The sequence below is a fragment of the Numenius arquata genome, chromosome 23, assembly GCF_964106895.1.
Source record: "Numenius arquata chromosome 23, bNumArq3.hap1.1, whole genome shotgun sequence".
NCBI classification, from domain to species: Eukaryota; Metazoa; Chordata; class Aves; order Charadriiformes; family Scolopacidae; genus Numenius; species Numenius arquata.
In genome coordinates, this window is record NC_133598.1 from 6,009,600 (window position 1) to 6,027,869 (window position 18,270).

An 18,270-nucleotide genomic window follows, 5' to 3' on the forward strand; every position below is an offset into this window, starting at 1 on the left:
GTGCCTCAGTTTCCCCCTCCTGTACCTGAGAACGGCGAAGGGAACACCCCACCGGGAGGGAGCGTGGCTGGGTCGGGGTTTTCGGGGGGGCATGTCCTGGCTTGGGAGCACGGCGACAGACCGGGGCTGATGCCGGTCTCAGTACCCCGAGTCGCCCTCCCGGCTGTGCCCGCCGTGGGGTTGCCCCGTGGCATCGGGTCCATGGGGCAACCGGAGCTGGGCGGCGGAGCCGGACTCTGGACCCGCCAGGCGGAGGTGAGATAAGGTTGGGTGGGTCAATGGCTCCATCTTGCACAGAAGCTTCTGCGTCCCAACCGCAGTAACATGCCGGGCTCCCGGGGGGGCAGGACGGTCCCCCCCAGCCCTTGTCCCCTCAAGGGAAGGGATGAGAGTGTAGGGAAGGGCAGGAAACCTGTGGGCAAGGTGGGTGATGCCCTTCCTGACGTGGCGTCCCCTCCTTGCAGCGGCTCCCACCACCTGGGCTGTGACGGCTGAGCTCGGACCCCTAACCCCACAGCTTGGACGGGAAGAGGGGGCTTGGCCCGGCCCCCCCCAGCTCTGCTCGTCGGCCATGGGCAGCCACGAGAAGGACCCGTCCTCTCCAAAAAGGGCCCTGTCGCGCTCCAACAGCACTGTGTCTTCCAAACACAGCAGCATTCAGCAGGTCGGGGGGCTTCGGGCTGGGGATGGGGGGGGGGGGCAGCAGGATCCCAGTGCTACACCCAAGCTGGACTGGGGGTGCCATGGAGCCTAGGGGGCTGCACCCCACTTTAAGAAACATACGGAGAACTGAGTGTCCTTACTTGAGGACAAGGTGGGGAGCGCCCCGGCCGTCCCCCGTGCTGACCCCCATCCCTGCAGGGCTCGGAGAGCTGGGAGGTGGTGGAGGAGCCGCGTGTGCAGGGCAGCCCGGGCCAGGAGCCGCAGCGGCACGAGGGCTACCTGCTCAAGAAGAGGAAATGGCCCCTGAAGGGCTGGCACAAGGTAACGGGGCAGAGCTGGCACCAGGAGCCGTCCCCTGGGGCGATTTGGGCCCCTGAATAAGGGGGCTGCAAGGACCAGTCTCTGCTCCCCAAAACAATCGTCCCTCTCTGTCCCCAGAGGTACTTTGTGCTGGAAAACGGCATCCTGAAATACGCCACCACGCGCCAGGATGTGAGTGTGGGGCTGGGCTGTCTCCGTGGGGCTGGGCTGCATCCGTGCAGCCTCTCCAAGGGCTCAGGGTGGGGGAGACCCCATGGTCCCCATGAGGGACCCTGACGGGGGTCCCCGGGCTCCCCCAGGTCCTCAAGGGCAAACTGCACGGAGCCATTGACATCCGTCAGTCCGTCATGTCCGTCAACAAGAAGGCGCAGCGGGTGGACCTGGACACGGAGGAGAACATCTACCACCTCAAGGTGCTGGTGGGGGCAGGAGCCGGGTCTGGGGGTGCTGGGTGTCCCCCACCCAGGTCACCCCCACCCAAACATGCCCCTGTCCCATAGATCAAGTCCCCGGAGCTCTTTGCCAGCTGGGTGAGCAGCCTCTGCTCCCATCACCAGGGCGAGGGGCCCGAGCTCTGCCCCAGGGGAGGTCCCGCAGGGCGGACCCCCACCAACGCGCAGGTGGGTGACACCTCGGGGTGGCGATGCGAGGCAGCGCCTGGGTGCGGGAGTCCCGATGGCAGCCCTGGTGATGCCCCTTCTCCCCCCCGTGCAGGGCCCGTGGACGAGGATTCTGCCCTCGGGCAGTGCCCCTGCCCTCTCCAGCCTCGCCAGCTCCCGGGACAAGGTGAACGCCTGGCTGAAGGACAGCGAGGGGCTGGAGCGCTGCTCGGCCGGTGAGCAGGGCTGGAGGGGATGCAGAGGTTTGGGGCCGGGGGGGGGATTGCCACATCCCCCATCCCTCACCAGGCTGGCTCTGTGCCCATCGCAGAGCTGTCGGAGTGCCAGGCGAAGCTGCAGGAGCTGACGGCCATGCTGCAGAGCCTGGAGGCCCTGCACCGCATCCCCTCAGCCCCCCTCATCTCTAGCAGCCAGGTGAGCGGGGCAGCGGTGGGCACGGGGCTGAGCATCACCCAGCCTGGGAACCCCCCCTTCCCGGGGAGGGTCTGGCTCCAGCCCTCCCTCCTCACCCTCGCAGCCCTCGGCCACCGCGGAGAGGCCCAAGAAGGGCAGGAGGAGCACCAAGATCTGGTGCACCCAGAGCTTCGCCAAGGATGATACCATCGGCAGGGTGAGGGGCAGCGGGTGTCCCACCGAGCTCGGGAGCCACTACTGGGGGACGGAGCCCCCCAGGGCCCTGCTGACCCTCATGTGTGTCCCCCCCCGCCCCAGGTTGGCCGCCTGCACGGCTCCGTCCCCAACCTCTCGCGCTACCTGGAGCCATCCCAGAGCCAGCTGCCCTTCAGCCTCCCCCCCGAGTACACCCAACTGCAGAGGAGCTTCTGGGTCCTGGCCCAGAAAGGTGGGATGGGGTGGAGGGTGCTGAGCCCTGCTGGGGGTTCCGGTGGTGGCAGGTTGGGTGCTGGGGTGCCGTGCCGCAACCTGACCCCCTGCCCGTGTCCCCTGGCAGTGCACGGCTCGCTCAGCAGCGTGGTGGCCGTGCTAACGGCCGAGAGAGCCCGTCTGGAGGAGATGCGGCAAGCGCTGGACCGTCGGCGCTCGGCCCCACGCCCCGGGGGGGCCGGCAACAGCGGGGTGAGGGATCATGGCGGGGCTGGGCAGGGCTGCCCCCGGCTTTGGGTCCCAACAGAGCCCGGGGGTTGTGACTGTTTGGGGTGCTGTTGGGTGCAGCGAGTTGGCAGGGTCTCAGCCTGGTGCTGGGTGCCTGGGCAGCAGTGGGGTGAATCCCCCCTCCCTGTCAGCCCCACACGCTGGCCCTGGAGGGCCGGGGGGGGGTCAGCTCAGCCTCCCCCTCCCTTCGCAGGCTGCCCTGCGACGCTTCCACTCCCTCTCTGTCTCCTCCGACACCACCCTGGACTCCTTCGCTTCGCTGCACCCTGACGAGGTCAGGGGGAGCTGGAATGGGGTGGGGGGCCCGGGTGACACCCCCAGGGTGGCGGGCTGAGGCGGTGGCTGTCCCCGCAGCCGGACGCATTGCCGGCCAAGGGCCGGGAGCAGCAGCTCTCCAACCGCAGCATCGTCTCGCTGGCCGACTCACACACGGAGTTCTTCGACGCCTGCGAGGTCTTCCTCTCCGCCAGCTCCTCGGAGAACGAGGTGGGGGGGGGTCTTCGGGTGGGGATGGGGCCATGAGTGGGGGGTGGGGCTCTGCTGGCGGGGGGGAGTCTCTGCAGACCCCCCTGCTGTGGGTCTGTTGTGGGTTCATCTCTCCCTTCTCTCTCCCCCGTCCCCTCCTTGTTAGCCGGCCCGGCAGCCGCCCCCCCTGCTTCCCATGTCCCCCTCAGCCTGTGTGTCCCCCCTGCTCCCCACATCCCCCCCAGTCGCTGTGTCCTCTGCAGCCCCCCGCGGCCCACCCGCTCCGGGTGCTCGGGGTCTCCGCAGTCTCTGAGCCCGGCGGTGGGGGCCGGGTGCTGCCGTTTCCCCCCCCCCTCGCCTCTGCTCCCTCCTCCTGCGGTCCCACCGGTACCCACCACCCCCTCCCCGTCCTGCCCCCTCCCAGCCCATCCCAAGTACCAGACTCTCGTCCCATCCTCCCGGGGGGGCCCTGCCCGGTACAACCCCTCCTGCCCCCCCGCGGTGGGGTAACCCCTAGAATCCCCCCCTACCCCGGCCCCCCCCGAAGCCGCCGACGGTCCCCTGCGCCTCCCCAGCCCTCGGATGACGAGTCGTGCATCAGCGAAGCCACCACCAGCGCCTGCGAGGACGCGGCCGAGCCGGGGGGGCCGGGCCGCCCCCCGACAGGTACGGGGAGGGGAACACCGAGGTGGGGGGGGGGGGGGGACGGACGAAAGGGGGAAACGGGGGGTGCAGCTTCGCCCCACCGCCCGGTTCCCGGCAGGAGCGGAGGGTCCGGGGCTGCCCGTGGAACCGACGCCGCTGGAGCTGCCGGGGCCGGACCCGCGGCGGCGGAGCTGCCTGCCCGCCCGCCCCCCCGCTCCCCCGGGGGACGTGAGCCTGTGGGGGCTGCTGCGGAGCAGCGTGGGCAAGGACCTGTCACGCGTGGCTCTGCCCGTGCAGCTCAACGAGCCGCTCAACACGCTGCAGCGGCTCTGCGAGGAGCTGGAGTACAGCGCGCTGCTGGACCGCGCCAGCCGCGCCCGCGACCCCCGCCAGCGCCTGGTGAGGGGTGGGGGGCTCGGGGGTCAAGGGGGCTCGGAGGACACGAGGGACTTCGGAGGCACCGGGTGGTCGAGGGCGTGGGGGGTACGGGAGGGTCTGGGGACACGGGAGGCTGGAGGGACTTTTGGGACGCGGAGTGGTTGAGAAGGTCGGGGGTTTGGAGGACACGGGAGGGCCGGGGGACACAGAGGGACACGGGGCACTTGGGGAATTCGAGGATTTAGGGGGGGTCGGAGGACACAGAGGGACTTCAGGGGCAGGGGGGGGACGGGGTGGCCAAGACCACAGGGGACATGGGTGACACAGAGGGCCTTAGGAAGGTTGGAAGTTCGGGGAACATGGGGGGACTCGGGGAGTTTGAGGATTGGGGGGCTTGGGGACGTGTGGAAGCTCGAGGGACTTGGGGGACACGGGGGGCTCCTGGGGCACGTGGGAGTAGAGGTGACACAGGGGGCTCGAGGTGTTGGGGGACACAGGGGCCTCAGGGGCAGGGGGAGTCTGGGGGACACAGAGGGTACTTGGGGCGACATGGGGGGACTTGGGAAGTTTGAGGATTGAGGGGCTCGGGGACACGTGGAAGCTCAAGAGACTTGGGGGACAGGGGGGCGCTCCTGGGGCACATGGGAGTGGAGGGGACATGAGGGGCTCGGGGCATTGGGAGGCTTAGGGGACACAAGGGACTTGGGGGCAGGGGGAGCTTGAGTGACACAGAGGATACTCGGGGGAACACGGGACGACTTGGGGAGTTCGAGGATTGGGAGGCTCGGGGCTAAGGGGGGACACAGTGGATTGGGGGACACGGGGGGGTCGGGGGACATGCATAACGGGGGTGGCAAGGGAAAACACACCCCCGGGGGGGAGGGCTGGGTAGACTCCCTGCCCCTGGCACGGTGGCAGCAGTGCGGTGGCTGCGGTGACAGGTCTACGTGGCCGCCTTCGCCGTGTCTGCCTACGCCTCCACCTACTACCGGGCGGGCAGCAAACCCTTCAACCCGGTGCTGGGCGAGACCTACGAGTGCGTGCGGCCCGACCGCGGCTTCCGCTTCATCAGCGAGCAGGTGGGGACGGGGACAGGAACGGGGGCGGGAGGGGGGACGGAGCCGGATGGGGCAGTGGCATGTCCCATGTCCATCGTCCCCCCCCCCCCCCGACCTCTTCCTCCCTCCAGGTGTGCCACCACCCACCCATCTCCGCCTGCCACGCCGAGTCTGACAACTTCATCTTCTGGCAAGGTGGGTGTTGGGGAGGGTGGTGGTGGTGGGGGGGGACACATGTGAGGGGGCCGCCAGGGGGTGTCTCACCTTCTTCTCCCCTCCCCCCCCCCCCACTTCCCCAGACATGAGGTGGAAGAACAAATTCTGGGGCAAGTCCCTAGAGATCGTCCCCATGGGCACCGTCAATGTCCAGCTGCCCAGGTGAGACCCCGGCGGGTCCGTGTGTCGTCGTGTCCCCCCACACACCCCCCTCGCCACGGTGCCGCCCTGCCCGTGCTCCCCAGCCCACGGTGCGGCGGTGCCCGCAGGACGGGGGACCACTTCGAGTGGAACAAGGTGACCACCTGCATCCACAACGTCCTCAGCGGCCCCCGCTGGATCGAGCACTACGGGGAGGTGCTGATCCGCAACACCCACGACGCCTCCTACCACTGCAAGATCACCTTCTGCAAGGTGTGCCCCGCCCCAGCCCCGCCCTGCCCCGCCCCAGCCACGCCCTGCCCCACCTCCACCCCTCACAGCCCAATCCCTGTCCCCCTGCCCCTCTTTGGCCCCGCCCTTTAGTCGCTGGGCTCCGCCCACCCCACAGCCCCACCCTCCATTGAGCCTCTGGCCCCACCCCCCTTGGCCTGACCCCACCCTTTTAGAAGTGGCTCCGCCCCTTCATTAGTCTAAATGGTGTTGTTGCCCCACCCCTTGCTTGGCCCCACCCTTTCCCATTGGCCCCACCCCTCAGGACCCTGCCCCTTCCCAGTGGCCCCGCCCTTTCCCAATGACCACACCCTTTCCCTCCCAATGACCACACCCTTTCCCAGTAGCCCTGCTCCTCAGGGCCCTGCCCTTTCCCAGTGACCACACCCTTTCTCAATGACCACACCCTTTCTCAGTAGCTCCACCCCTCAGGGACCCGCCCTTTCCCAGTGACCACACCCTTTTCCAATGACCACACCCTTTCCCAGTAGCCCTGCCCTTCAGGGCCCTGCCCTTTCCCAGTGGCCACACCCTTTCCCATTGACCACACCCTTTCCCAGTAGCCCCACCCCTCAGGGCCCCCACCCTTTCCCATTGGCCCCGCCTTTTCCCAGTGGCCCCACCCTTTCCCAATGGCCCCACCCTCTCCCCCCGACCCCCCCCTCCCAGCCCCGCTGTGGCCGCAGGCTCGGTACTGGGGCGCGGGGGCCAACGAGGTGCAGGGGGCCGTGCTGAGCCGCAGCGGGACGGTGGTGGAGCGCCTGGCCGGCAAGTGGCACGAGGGGCTACACCGGGGGCCAGCCCCGGGCCAGTGCATCTGGAGAGCCAGTAAGGATCGGGGTGGGGGCCATGCCCTGGGTTTTGGGGTGGGGGGTGGGAATACCCCATCCTGGGGGGTAGCGCCGGGGGTCTCAGCGCCCTGCAATCCCCGGCAGATCCCATGCCCCGCGACCACGAGAGGAACTACGGCTTCACCCAGTTTGCCCTGGAGCTGAACGAGCTCACGCCCGAGCTGCGGCGCGTCCTGCCCTCCACCGACACCCGCCTGCGCCCCGACCAACGGTGAGCAGCACCCCGGAACCTGGTTGCGGGGGGGGGAGCTGAGGCTGCCCAGCTCGTTACAGCGATGCGTCTCTCCTCCCTGCAAACAGGTACCTGGAGGAAGGCAATGTACCGGCGGCCGAGACGCAGAAGCGCCAGATCGAGCAGCTGCAGCGCGACCGGCGCCGGGTCATGGAGGAGAACAACATCACCCACCAGGCTCGCTTCTTCAGGTCTGGCACTGGGGGGGGGGGGGGGGCGGATCTCTTGAGTACAGGCACCAGGGATGCAGAGAGACCCCCTGGGGGTCTTGATGGCACCTCAGCTGTGACCCCCCCCCCCCCTTCATCCCCAGGCGGCTGACGGATGCCAACGGCAAGGAGTCGTGGGTGACCAACAACACCTACTGGAAGCTGCGCCTGGACCCTGGCTTCGCCCACTTGGACAGCGCGGTGCTCTGGTAGCGACCCCCCCCCCCCACATACACACCCCCCCCCACCCCATGGGGTGCTGAGACCTCCCCCCGCCCCAAGCTCATCACAGCAGTGGTGCCCGGCAGTGGGGCTGGTCCCCCCCCTCCCAGCCGTTTTGCCGGTGTTTAAGGAAAACTGTGATATAAAAGCATGGGGGGGCACAGGCAGTGCCTCCCCCCACCCTCCGCCAACCCGGGGCAGAGCCCTGGGGGCACAGGATGCCTGGGTCCTTGGCTTACTGTGGGGAGAGGAGGGCAGCAGGGGGTCCTGGGGTGCCCGCGGGCGGGCAGACCCCCCCCCCCCCAGCCCCCCCCAACTGTGTGCAGGGGCTACTCTAATAAAGGCTGCAAAGAGCTGGGGTGTGCAGAAATCTTCTTTCCCCCTTGCCCTGGGGCTCAGGACTCTGCTCCTGGCCCAGAACACCTGGGTCCCCCCACTGGGGGGGGGGGTGTGTGTCACAACTCCCTTCACCACCCCCACCACCCCCCCCGGTGCCTCAGTTTCCCTCCCACATACCCACAGAGGAGAGGACAGAGCCGTGCCCCACAGCGTCCCCTTTATTGCAAGATATGCTGCTGCCCCCCCAGCCCCACGCTGGGCACACGGGGGCTCAATAAATACTTCAGCATTAACTCCCCCCCCCATCTCTATAAACCACTGACAACAAAAAAAATTCCCCCCCCACCCTCCTCCAGCCCGTCCCCTCCCTGCTCGCCCCCGTGGCCCCACCGGGGTGGCACCGGGGGCTGATTGTCTGACTGCAGCCCCCCCGCCTCCGCTCAAGTCTTCCCAGGATTTGGGTGTTAAATAGAGGGAGGTGGGGGGGGCACACAGGACCCCTTGCATCCGGCTCCTGTGGTTTTGGGGTGCCTGGGGGGGGGGGGGTGGTCTGAGCCCCCCCCCCCAGCACAGCTCAGTTGCCGTAGAAGCCATAGTAGCCACCATCGGTGCCCGGGTCCTTGTCGTAGAGGTCCCCGTTGCGGGGTGGGGGGGAGCTCTCGGTGCTGGAGGGGTACGGGGACACCCGCCGCCGCTTGCACTCGTACAGCCCCGAGTCCGAGGAGTCACCCGAAGTGGCAGCGGGGGGCTCGGGGGGGGGCCAGCCCTCCACCTCCTTCCCCTTCTCCTCCCGGGGCTCCCGGTACCAGCCCAGAGCCCCCCCGGGGCTTCCCTTGGGGCCGTATTGCCCGGGGCTCCAACCCCCCGCCGCTCCGAACCCCCCCGGCCCCTCGGGGGGGTAGTAGGGCAGGGGGGGGTGGGAGGCAGGTGGCAGGGCGAAGGGCTTCACCCCGTAGGGCATCAGCTTGCCCCCCCCGTACCCCCCTTCGTAGCCGCCGTACTCCAGCCCCCCGGCAGTGGGGGGCTGCTGGGGGCTAAAGTACCAACGCGGGGGGTCCTTGGGGGGTAGGGGCAACGGAGCCCCCCGCTCCCCCCCAAAGAAGCGGCCGGGGGGCAGCGGGTACTGCTCGGGCAGGAAGGCCTGGAAGCGGGGAGCAGGCAGGAGCTGCTGGCAGCTGGGACCCTCCGGCGGAGATGGGGTGAGGCGGTCGCCTTCCGAGGCCGCGTACATCCTGGGGGGGGGACAGGGTGGGAGTGGGGGGGATGCCCTCCTGCCAGCTGGAGGCGGCGGGGGGGACCGGTGGGAGGGCGGGGGGACACTCACGAGTCAAAGTTGTCCCGGAAGCCTTTGGCAAAGGGGTTGTGGTCGATCTTCAGTTGGGTGATCTGGGGGGGGGCACATGGAGCTGGGGGGGGCTGGGGATGTTCCCCCCATCCCTAGAGCAGCCCCCCTATTCCTTGAGCAGCCCCCACCCCACCAGAGTCCCCTGCCTGTCCCGGGACGCCCACCCCAGCACCCATGGAGGGATGCAGGGGGTATTGGTGGGGGGGGAGGTTGGGGGGCTACTGGGATGCTGAAGGGACCCAGTCCGAGCAGCTCGGGGAGGGGGGGGATCAGGCTGTGCTGGGGGGGGGGGTGGAGTGGGGTAATTGCTGGGACGGATGGGATGCTGGGGGGGTTCACTGCAGGGTGCTGGGATGCTGAGGGGATGCAGGGGGTATGGCGGGGCGGGTGTTGGGGGGGCTACTGGGATGCTGAAGGGATTCAGAGGGAGGTACTGGGATACTGAGGGAATGCAGGGGTGTGCCAGGGTTTGTGGAGATGCTGTAGATAGAGGTGTTGGGGGGGGGGGGGGGGATGCCATTGGGATTTCCCTGATGCTGGGGACCTTAGAGGGTGCTGGGGGGGGGCGGTTACCAGGGGCTACTCGGGGGACAGTACCAGGGTTGCTGTGATGCTGGGGTGCTACTGGGGTGTATTGGTATTGGTGGTTTCTGTGGCCCTGGGAGGATGTTGGGGGATCGCTGGCATTCCTGTGCTGCTGGGGGGCTGTTTGGGGGGGGGCGGGGAGAGGTACCCCCATGTTAGGGATGGGGGGGGGGGGGTGTCTCATACTCACGTCGGCGTTCTGGTAGGCTGTGACGGCGATGAACTGGGTCTCGGGGAAGGCGAAGGTGTGCGTGTGCGGGGAGGGGTACGCCGCCTCCTCCCCCTCGCCCTCCTTCACCTCCGTCACATGCAGCCGGGGCTGGTACTTGTGCAGCGACTGCAGCACGATCATCTGGGGGGGGGGGGGGAGGCAGCAGGTGGTCAAGGCGGGGGGGGGGACGACACGTGCGGGAGCCCAGCACAGTCCAGCATGGTGGTGGGACCCTTACCTGGCCGACGTTGTTGGATGCGCCCTTGTTGTTGGTGAGCTTCAGCTTCCCGAAGGAGACCTCCTGCCGCATCCAGTGGGCGCCCGTGTTGGGCGAGTCGGGGTGCAGGTAGAGGCGGTTCCCTGGGGAAAGTTTATGGGGGGGGGGGGAGGGGAGCAACAGGGACGGGGTTACCCCCTGCCTGACACTGCGAGGAGGAGGAAGGGGATGAAGGAGGGGTGGTGGGGGCGGGTGGAGGGGACATACCTGGCATGTTGCCCTCGGCTTTCCCGCACTGCACCCACTTGCCGCCCTGGTAGCGCCAGTGATGCTGGTCCACCAGCACCACGTCCACGCAGACGCTGTAGTGGGCCACGGGGTTGAGCCCCGAGAGGTTGAAGCTGAGGAACGGGAACATGCGCCTGGGAGAGGGGACAGAGGCACAGGTACTGTCACATCACACCCCCCCCCAAAAAAACACACCACCCCCACCCCCCCCCCCCAAGCTCAATCCCTGGCTCAAGGGGCTGCGGGGTGGGGGGGGGGTGTCGGCTCTGCCCTGCAGAGAGGTGATGGGGAAACTGAGGCAGTGTGATGCCCACCCCCACCCCACCCCCCCGCCTCCTTCCCGTGCCCGGCTGGGTGCCCATGAGAAGCTGACTGACCCCAGCAGCTGGGGGATGCTCTAGGGGCCGATCCCCCCCCCCCCCCCAAGCCCCGGCATCTTCCTCCCCCTCCCCAAGCACCTTCCGGATCGGAAACCAACACCGCTGCTATTTCGGGCTGGGCGCCAGCCTGCGCCAAGGGCAGGAAGGGGACGGGACGGGATGGCCGGGGGGGACCCTGTGGCCCCAGGGCTGCAACTGTGCCCCCCCCCCCGGCATAGGGCTGCACCCCACTGTCCGCCTGCACCCACGAGGCACCCCAAATCCCAGCCCTGGGCTGGGAGGTCTGACCCCCTCCTGGAAGTTCAGTCTCCCCTTTTCCATCACCAGCCCCAGTAGCCCCAGTTGCCGGCCTGGGTCCGCAGCAGGGGTCAGGGGTGCTGGTTCAGCCCCTCCCCGGCAGAGCTCAGCTCTTCAACTGCAGCATCTTGGGGTCTACTGGAGTTTTGGTTTTTGGTTGCCAGAGCTGGAAACCAGCCCGGGCCCCACTGCCCGGCCACCCCGTTAGCGTCACCCGCCTTAATGAGCGATCGCCGGTGGGGAGCAGGACAGAGCCCCCCCCCCCCACCCCAGACCGACATGGGGTCAAGGAGGGCCCTCAGCCCTCCTCCCAGCTTTGCTGGGTGCGATACACGTAGTGTGATGGGGGAATTCATTCTGCCCCCCCTGGGGGAAGAGGGCTGGGGGGGCTGCAGCCCCGCACACTCCCGTCCCCCTCCCTCTTTCCTCCCCCCTTCCTCCCTCCCTCGGGCTGTGCTGCTTCCCGTCTGCCGGTGCCCTGTGGGTGAGGGTGGGGGGCAGCTGGTGGCAGGGGGGACACTGGTTTCACACACACCCCTCTCCCCATTTCCTTGAAGCGCTGGTGTTTCTCATAAAGCGGGTGCCAGAGCTTCGCCAAAAGAACCCCGGAAAGCCATGCCCAGTCAAGGGGTCCCATGTGGGGCTGGGGGGGGCTTCCACCTCCCCCTGTACCAGGAGGAAACCCAGGTGTCCGGGCCAGGTTTGGGCAGGGAGGGTGGGCTGCTCCCCGGAGCCATCATCCCAGCAGGAGCGAGGGACGGAGCCAGCTGCGGGGCTGCCCACCAGCAGGATTCACCCCTGGCAGGGGGCTGGTGGTGGTGGGGGTTACTTTGCCTGCCCTGGCAGCTCCTGCCCACCCCAGCGCACCAGGGTTTCCCACCAGCCCCAAGGCAGAGACCTGTGAGCTCATGACAGGGATGGCACCGTGCGCCAAGGGGGCTGTTGCACCAGGAAGCCCCGGGACACTCTCCTGCCCCTGTGCACCAACCCGGGGGGGGGCAAAACACGAGCGAGGAGTAAATCGAGGGGCTGGGGCCGGGGGCGCACACAGCTCCGGGTACCGGGGCAGGGACGCGGGGGACCGGCCGTGGCCCCGGCAGGAAGCGGGGCTCGGGCAGTGCCGCGGCACCGGGGAAGCGGCATGCAAAGAGCGATGGAAAGAGCGCGCCGGGCGCCGCTGACTCAAAATTGCCCTTGCAAGAGAGCGGGGAAAATAAAAAGAAGAAAAAGAAATAGAAAAAGAAAGAAAGCAAGAAAGCAGCTCTCGCGGCGAGGAGCCGTGCACGTGCTCCCCAGGCCCGGGACGGACGGTGGCCCCGAGCATCCCCCGGTAGCCCGGGGTCCGGCCAACCCCTCGCAAGCCCTGTTCCGCCACTCGTGTGCTGAGAAGGGGTGGCCCCCGGGGGCTCAGCTCTCCCCTTGGAGACGCAGCCGTGGCAAGGGACGGTGGTTCCTGCCACCGATAAAAACTGCAGCCACATCAAAGGGCGGCAGCGAGGGGCTGCGCTGCCTCCGAGTCCCCCCCCGAGCTCTCGCATGCTGTCACCTCTCCCCGGCTGCCAAAGCCCTCGCCACCACCGACACCGGCTCCTGGCACACCAGCGAGCCGGGGTAACGCTAGCCCCGGGGGCGAGCAACCAGGCTGGGTGTTGCACCAGCCCTGAGCTGCTGCAAGGAGCGGGGAGGAAGAAAACAGCCTTTTTCTGGGTTTTTTTTTGCTTTTTGGTTTTTTTTTTTTTTGTTTGGTTTTTTTTTTTTGCACTCGCTTGCTCCGACACCGCTGGAGCTCCCGGAGCCTCTCGCTGCCGGCGGAGCAGAGAGAAGAGAGAGTTCGAGCTCAAACGCTGCGGCGGAGCAAACCGCAGGGCTCGGCCGGGGGGCACGGGAGGGTGGGGGTAAGACCCGAAACCCTACTTGCCTCGCGTTTATTTTTAAACCCCCCGACGCTCGAGCTCCCGGGGCCGCTGCTCGGGCAGGACTCGGTTCCCCTGGGTTTGGTCCCTGCGGTTTGGGAGGTGCCATGGTGGGGTGCAGGATGCCCTGGCCAGATCACACACACACACACACACACACACACACACACACACACGGTGCACCCCAAAAGCCGTCGGGCAGCTCTGGTTTCCCTCCTTCCGTGTGTTTCTCTCTGGAGCTCTGGAAGGGGCTCCCGGCGTCCAGGCTGCCCCGAGGTTTGTCCCCACATGAACCCCTCGACTTAGGGAGGGGACAGGGAGTGTGGCCATGGGGCAGGGGACTCAGGGGGCTGGGGGCACATCCAGGGAACGTGAGCATCGAGAGGACACTAGGTGACATGGGATCTTGGGGTGGTGGGGACACAGGGAGCAGGGACAGAGGAACCAGGACGAACCCAGATGAGAGGGAAATCTGGGGACCTGCAAACTTGCTTGGGGCCAGGAGTGCAACCCCCCTGGCAAATGATGCCCCCCCCTGCTCAGACCTGCCTGCACCCCCGGTAGTGCACTGGGGGGGGCTGCCGGCTTCCTGAGCCGCCTCCTCTCTCAATGGCAACCCAGTGCCGCCCCAGCCCCTGTGGCCACAAGAACCACGGCCGTGTGTGGGAGATCGGCGCAGCCCCCGCCGTGCAGGTGGAGCACGGTGCAGCTGTACGGCACGGCTGCTCGGCACGGCACGGTGACACGGCACGGTGACATGGCACGGCTGCTCGGCACGGCACAGCGACACGGCACAGCTGCACGGCAATGCCTGGCACGGTGGCACGGTGCTGCGTGGCTGCATCGCGCAGCGGTCCGGTTGCACGGCTGCTTGGCGTGACACGGTGACATGGCTGCATGGCGCTGCACGGCTGCGTGGCACAGCTACACGGCCACACGGCATGGCCACACCACTGCCTCCAACCCCACCGTGTCCCCCCAGCCCAACCTGCACGGGAATAACGGCTGCCGGCCTGGGCAAACCATCCCCAAGTCCCCCCCAAAAAGACAAAGCCAACCCCCGTGTTCCCCCAAACGCACGGCCACCCCCTGCGCCCCTCAAACCGAAGCCAACCTTTGTGTTTGCCAAATGTAAACCCAGCCCTTGTGTCCCCAAATCTGTCCCGTCCCGTCCCCCCCTCAAAGGCAACACCAGCCCCTGTTTTCCCTCCAAGTGCAAAGCCATCCCCAGCGTCCCCTCCAAAGGCAATGCCGTTGTGTTTCCAAATGCAAAGCCCACTCCTGTGTCCCCCCAAAAAGGCAAAATCAGCCCTTGTATCCCCCCCCAAAAAGAAGCCAGCCCCTGTGTCCCCCCAAAAAGGTGAAGCCAGCCCCAGCTTTGCAGCAGAAACCCGCGGCAGGAATTCCCCAGGCCCTTCGCAGCCGGGGCGATGGTGAGTCCTTGGGGGTTTCCGCAGAAATCCTGCCCTGGCTGAACCCCGAGAGCCGTGGGGGGCGGAGGAGGAATGGGGACCCGCGTGGGAAACCAGCAGGAAATTCTTTTTGCTGGGGATGAGTGGGTGCGGGATGGCGTGGGACAGCACGGGACGGCGTGGGACGACATGGGACAGCACGGGATGGCGTGGGACGGCACGGGACAATAGGGAAGTTGCCAGTGGGGGCAAATCACAGTGCCCGACTGGGTTCGCCCCAGTGCTGCCATCGCCTACGCAGTCTTATCTCCTCTCTGCAGGGACACGGGCAAGGACAGACCAGCAAGACAGGGTACCTGCACCACCAGCATGACAGGACGTGTCCCTTACCCTGCCCCAGAGCCCCCCAGTCCGGTGGGTGCCTACTTTGGGGCACACGTCCCCCTCGAGCCCCCCGCTTTGGGGTTTTTCCTGTGTCTCAGCAGCGCTGCAGCCCGGCCCTGCACACAGATTTTTTGCAAAAAAGCAGCTCGGGGTCGGGGGAAACGGATGTTTTGTGTCTCCGAGTTTGACATCTCCCCGGGTTGGGTTTGCTGTGAGCCCCTCCCAGCACATAACACAGCCCCCCCCGGACCCCAGCCCCTCTGCAGAGCCACCAGGGGGGATGGAGAGGGGAAAAGAGCCCCAAAATTGCCTGGTTTCAGGCTGGGAGCTGGCGGCAGAGCCCAGATGTGAAGCCGGGCAAAGAGGACGGGATCAATCTCTGGGGGCACCCCAATTTCCAGACCCTCAGCACCAGATCCTGAGCCGCCCTGACGCAGCGGGGATGGGCACTGCCCCAGCACCCGCCACCAGGGCTGGGGACAGAGAGGAGAAAAGCAACGGAGCTAATTTCCGCGGGTTTCTGCAGGACCTGAATGATGGCGGGTGAGAAACAACCATTTTTGAGGCCCAACGCCTCTGCCACCCCCTCGGCCGATGCCGGGGATGCGTCACCCCATCCGTGATGGTGCTGGTTTGCTGCCGAGCGGCCCCGAGCCCGGCGGGGGGGGTGCAGGCCTGGGAACGGCCGTGGGAAACCAAGCGGCCCTAACGCGTTTAGACTTCCAACACATTAAGCAGGTTGGTCTCAGCATCGAAGTGACACCGTCTGTCTCGGCCGAGGCAGAGGAGGGGAGAGGGCAGGGAGCATCGCTGCCTGCAGCCCCGGCGCTGGGCAGAAAGAGACCCCCCCCGGCAAGGGGATGGCAGCGGCAAGGGCGGGGGGGGGGGTGTCACTGCCAGCTGCCCCACACACCATGAGCGTGCGCTGCTTCGTCAACCCCTCGCTATGGATTTTCAGGAGTCACGGCAGCACCTGAGCCCGATCCTGGGGGGGCTCAGCCCCCACCACGGTCACACTCCCCTCCTCACCCCAGCACGATCCCACTGAGACCTCTCAAACTGCAGCCCGGGGTCCGGCTCCCCCCACCCACATCACCCTGGTGTGGGGCCAAAGGACGGGCTCGGGGTGGGCGCCACCATTTCAGGTTCCCCTTGCTCCATGTCTGGGTGACTCCATGGCCCCCCAGGACCCGTATCGCACTAGACCCTGCAAGCAGGGGGTGCCAGCAGAGGTGGGGTGGTCTTTAGCCCCCCACATATCCCCCAACCCTGCCCCAGCCCCTTCCCCAGCCCCAGGAGCCCGCAGCCTGTGAACACCCCGAGCGGGAGGCAGCATGGAGGGGACAGCAGGTCCCCAGCCACGGTGTCACCAAGGGCTGTTTTGACACCCAGGAGGTTGCCAAAATGCTCCCCCTTCCCCAGGTACATGGGGGGGACCCGGCTTCTGCCTGCCCCACAGAGCAGGGTGGGGGATTTCCATCCCAGAGGGAGGACAGCAAGTAGAGGGGTGTCACCCACCCACCCAGCGTGGTCGTGGGGTGGTCGTGGCCGCTGGCACCCTCCCGGTCCCTGGCAGGCACCAGGGCTCTCACTACTTGTTTCAGCACCGAGCTCTGGATCCGGCCCGTGGGTCGAGGGCGGATGAAAACGCTGCTCCCCGGCACCATCTCCGTGAGCTTCCTGGCACAACAAACCCTGCCCGGACACGGAACCCCCTCTCCCACCCTGACACAGCTGGGGACACCCCCCAGACCCTTTTCTCCTTTCAACAAGCCTCAACTCCCTTCAAAAATGAGACCTGGGGGGTCTGGTCTGCTTCGCTCCCCCACTTTTTTCTTTGCACACACAGACAGACATTGCCCCCAAACCCACCATGATGGGGATCCCCCCCCTTTGGGGACATGAGGCAGGAACCTCCAGCCCCTCACCGTGCCGGCCACCCCCCAATCCTCCCCGCAGTGTCCCCCTGGCCTGTCCCACACCCCTCTCTGCACCCCCATTGCCAGCATGCCCACCCCAGCATCCCCAGTACCCCTGCCCTGCCTGGATCCCTGCCCACACCAGACCCCCACCCGCTGCTCCCCGATGCCCACGCGGATCCCAGTGCCCTACCGGTCCCCTCCTTGTGCCCTGCCGATCCCCCGCCCCGGTTCCCCCGGTCCCCCCCCCCCGCCCCGGTGCCCCCCGGTCCCGTAGCTCACCTGCCCTGCTTGGTGATGATCATCTCGGTCTGGTGTTTGTGGAACTTGGCCCAGAGCGGGTAGTTGTTGAGCATCACCTGCACCTTACCGGCCGCCCGGTACCCGGGCAGGGAGCAGAGCGGCCCGGCGCGGGGGCACAGCGGGGCGGCCCCGGGGGGGTAAGCCCCCTCCGCACCCGCGTACAGCTCCGCGCCCGCGTAACCCTCCACCGCGTAACCTTCGACCGGGGCGGCGGCGGGAGGCGGCGGTGCCCGGTAAGGAGGGCACGGTCCCAGGAACCGGCCGCCGAAACCTCCGGGAGCACCGTAGGGCAGCGGGGGGGCTCCCGGCTCCGGTCCCCCCCCATCACCGTAGTAGGCGGCGGCGTCCCGGGGGCCCGGCGGCTCCTTGGCGAAGCTGGCGGTGCCGCTGAGCATGGGGGCGGCGGGGCGGGGGGCTCCGGTGCCCGGCTCCAGCGCGCCCATGGACGGGGGGGGGGGGGCACCGGCCCCGCTCAGCCGCTCATGGGGGCCCCGCCGGTGGCCCCGGGACCCGGAGCCGGGCGCGTTTCAATGGTGCCCGCCTCGGCGGGCTCCCGCCGCCCCCTCCATGCCCGGCAGCCCCGGGGGGGGGGCGAGCCGGGGCGGCCCGGGGAAAGCCAAGGGGGAGGGAGGGCAAAAAAACAAACCCGAAAAAAAACCACCTCGAAACACGCGGAAAGCCCCCAAAAGTGCCGTCGGGGGATGGGGTGGGTCGGCGGCGATGGAAGGGGGGGCCTGCCCTGCCCTGCCCCGCTGCTGCCGGTGCCGGTGCCGGTGCCGGTGCCCTCACACGCTCCACCTGCCCATCCCCGTGTCCCCGCGCCTCTTATCCAAAGAAGCGGCTCCGCGCCGGGAGCTCCGCCTCTCCCCCCCCTCCTCCAACCCACCCCCCCACCCCCCCCCCGCGGAGGCGGCCCCCACCGGGGCGGGGGAGCGGGCACGGGGCGGGCCGGGGGGCGGAGAGCGCGACACGCGGGTCCCGGACACGCGGGGAGAGCCGGTCGGGAGGGTGCGGGGACGCGGGAAGGGAATGGGGGGACGCGGGGGACACGGAGCGTGGGAGGGGATGGGGGAGACGGGAGGGGATGGGGGACACGTGGGGAAGTGGGGCACGGGGGGAGCGGGGAGGTGAGAGGGGATGGGGGGGCCGTGGGTGGAGCCGGGGCCGTGGGATACTGGTAGGGGTGGGGACGCGAGAGGGGACAGGGACACTTGGGGGGGACACGGGGACAGAGCATGGATTGACCGGGGGGACT

At 68.0% G+C, this 18,270-nt stretch overlaps 2 protein-coding genes across 2 annotated transcripts; one reads left to right on the top strand and one right to left on the bottom strand.

Annotated features, from left to right (window-relative positions):
* The first annotated feature begins 571 nt into the window (after nt 1–571).
* On the top strand, nt 572–7,777 carry OSBPL7 (oxysterol binding protein like 7). The gene is made up of 22 exons (XM_074162678.1): nt 572–664; nt 862–984; nt 1,102–1,155; nt 1,284–1,397; nt 1,485–1,604; nt 1,699–1,819; nt 1,915–2,018; nt 2,122–2,214; nt 2,316–2,445; nt 2,554–2,678; nt 2,908–2,988; nt 3,069–3,200; nt 3,755–3,845; nt 3,943–4,223; nt 5,144–5,281; nt 5,392–5,455; nt 5,560–5,638; nt 5,746–5,890; nt 6,595–6,736; nt 6,844–6,970; nt 7,060–7,182; nt 7,305–7,777. Exons 1-22 carry the CDS (start codon nt 572–574, stop codon nt 7,411–7,413), a joined length of 2,589 nt encoding a protein of 862 aa, XP_074018779.1. The 3' UTR covers nt 7,414–7,777.
* A 558-nt stretch (nt 7,778–8,335) lies between these two features.
* On the bottom strand, nt 8,336–17,458 carry TBX21 (T-box transcription factor 21). Its single transcript, XM_074162947.1, has 6 exons — nt 16,995–17,458; nt 10,387–10,541; nt 10,141–10,262; nt 9,882–10,043; nt 9,086–9,147; nt 8,336–8,993 (listed from the first exon to the last, which is right to left on the bottom strand). Exons 1-6 carry the CDS (start codon nt 17,456–17,458, stop codon nt 8,336–8,338), a joined length of 1,623 nt encoding a protein of 540 aa, XP_074019048.1.
* Between the last annotated feature and the right edge of the window lie 812 nt (nt 17,459–18,270).

Coding starts and splice junctions, on each gene's coding strand:
- OSBPL7 (XM_074162678.1), top strand. CDS start 572: ATGGGCAGCCACGAGAAGGACCCGTCCTCTCCAAAAAGGGCCCTGTCG. Junction 3,846..3,942: donor GCCGGGCCGCCCCCCGACAG/GTACGGGGAGGG, acceptor GGTTCCCGGCAG/GAGCGGAGGGTCCGGGGCTG. Junction 4,224..5,143: donor GCGACCCCCGCCAGCGCCTG/GTGAGGGGTGGG, acceptor CTGCGGTGACAG/GTCTACGTGGCCGCCTTCGC.
- TBX21 (XM_074162947.1), bottom strand. CDS start 17,458: ATGGGCGCGCTGGAGCCGGGCACCGGAGCCCCCCGCCCCGCCGCCCCC. Junction 10,542..16,994: donor ATCATCACCAAGCAGGGCAG/GTGAGCTACGGG, acceptor CCCCTCTCCCAG/GCGCATGTTCCCGTTCCTCA. Junction 9,148..9,881: donor CAGCCTACCAGAACGCCGAC/GTGAGTATGAGA, acceptor GCCCCCCCCCAG/ATCACCCAACTGAAGATCGA.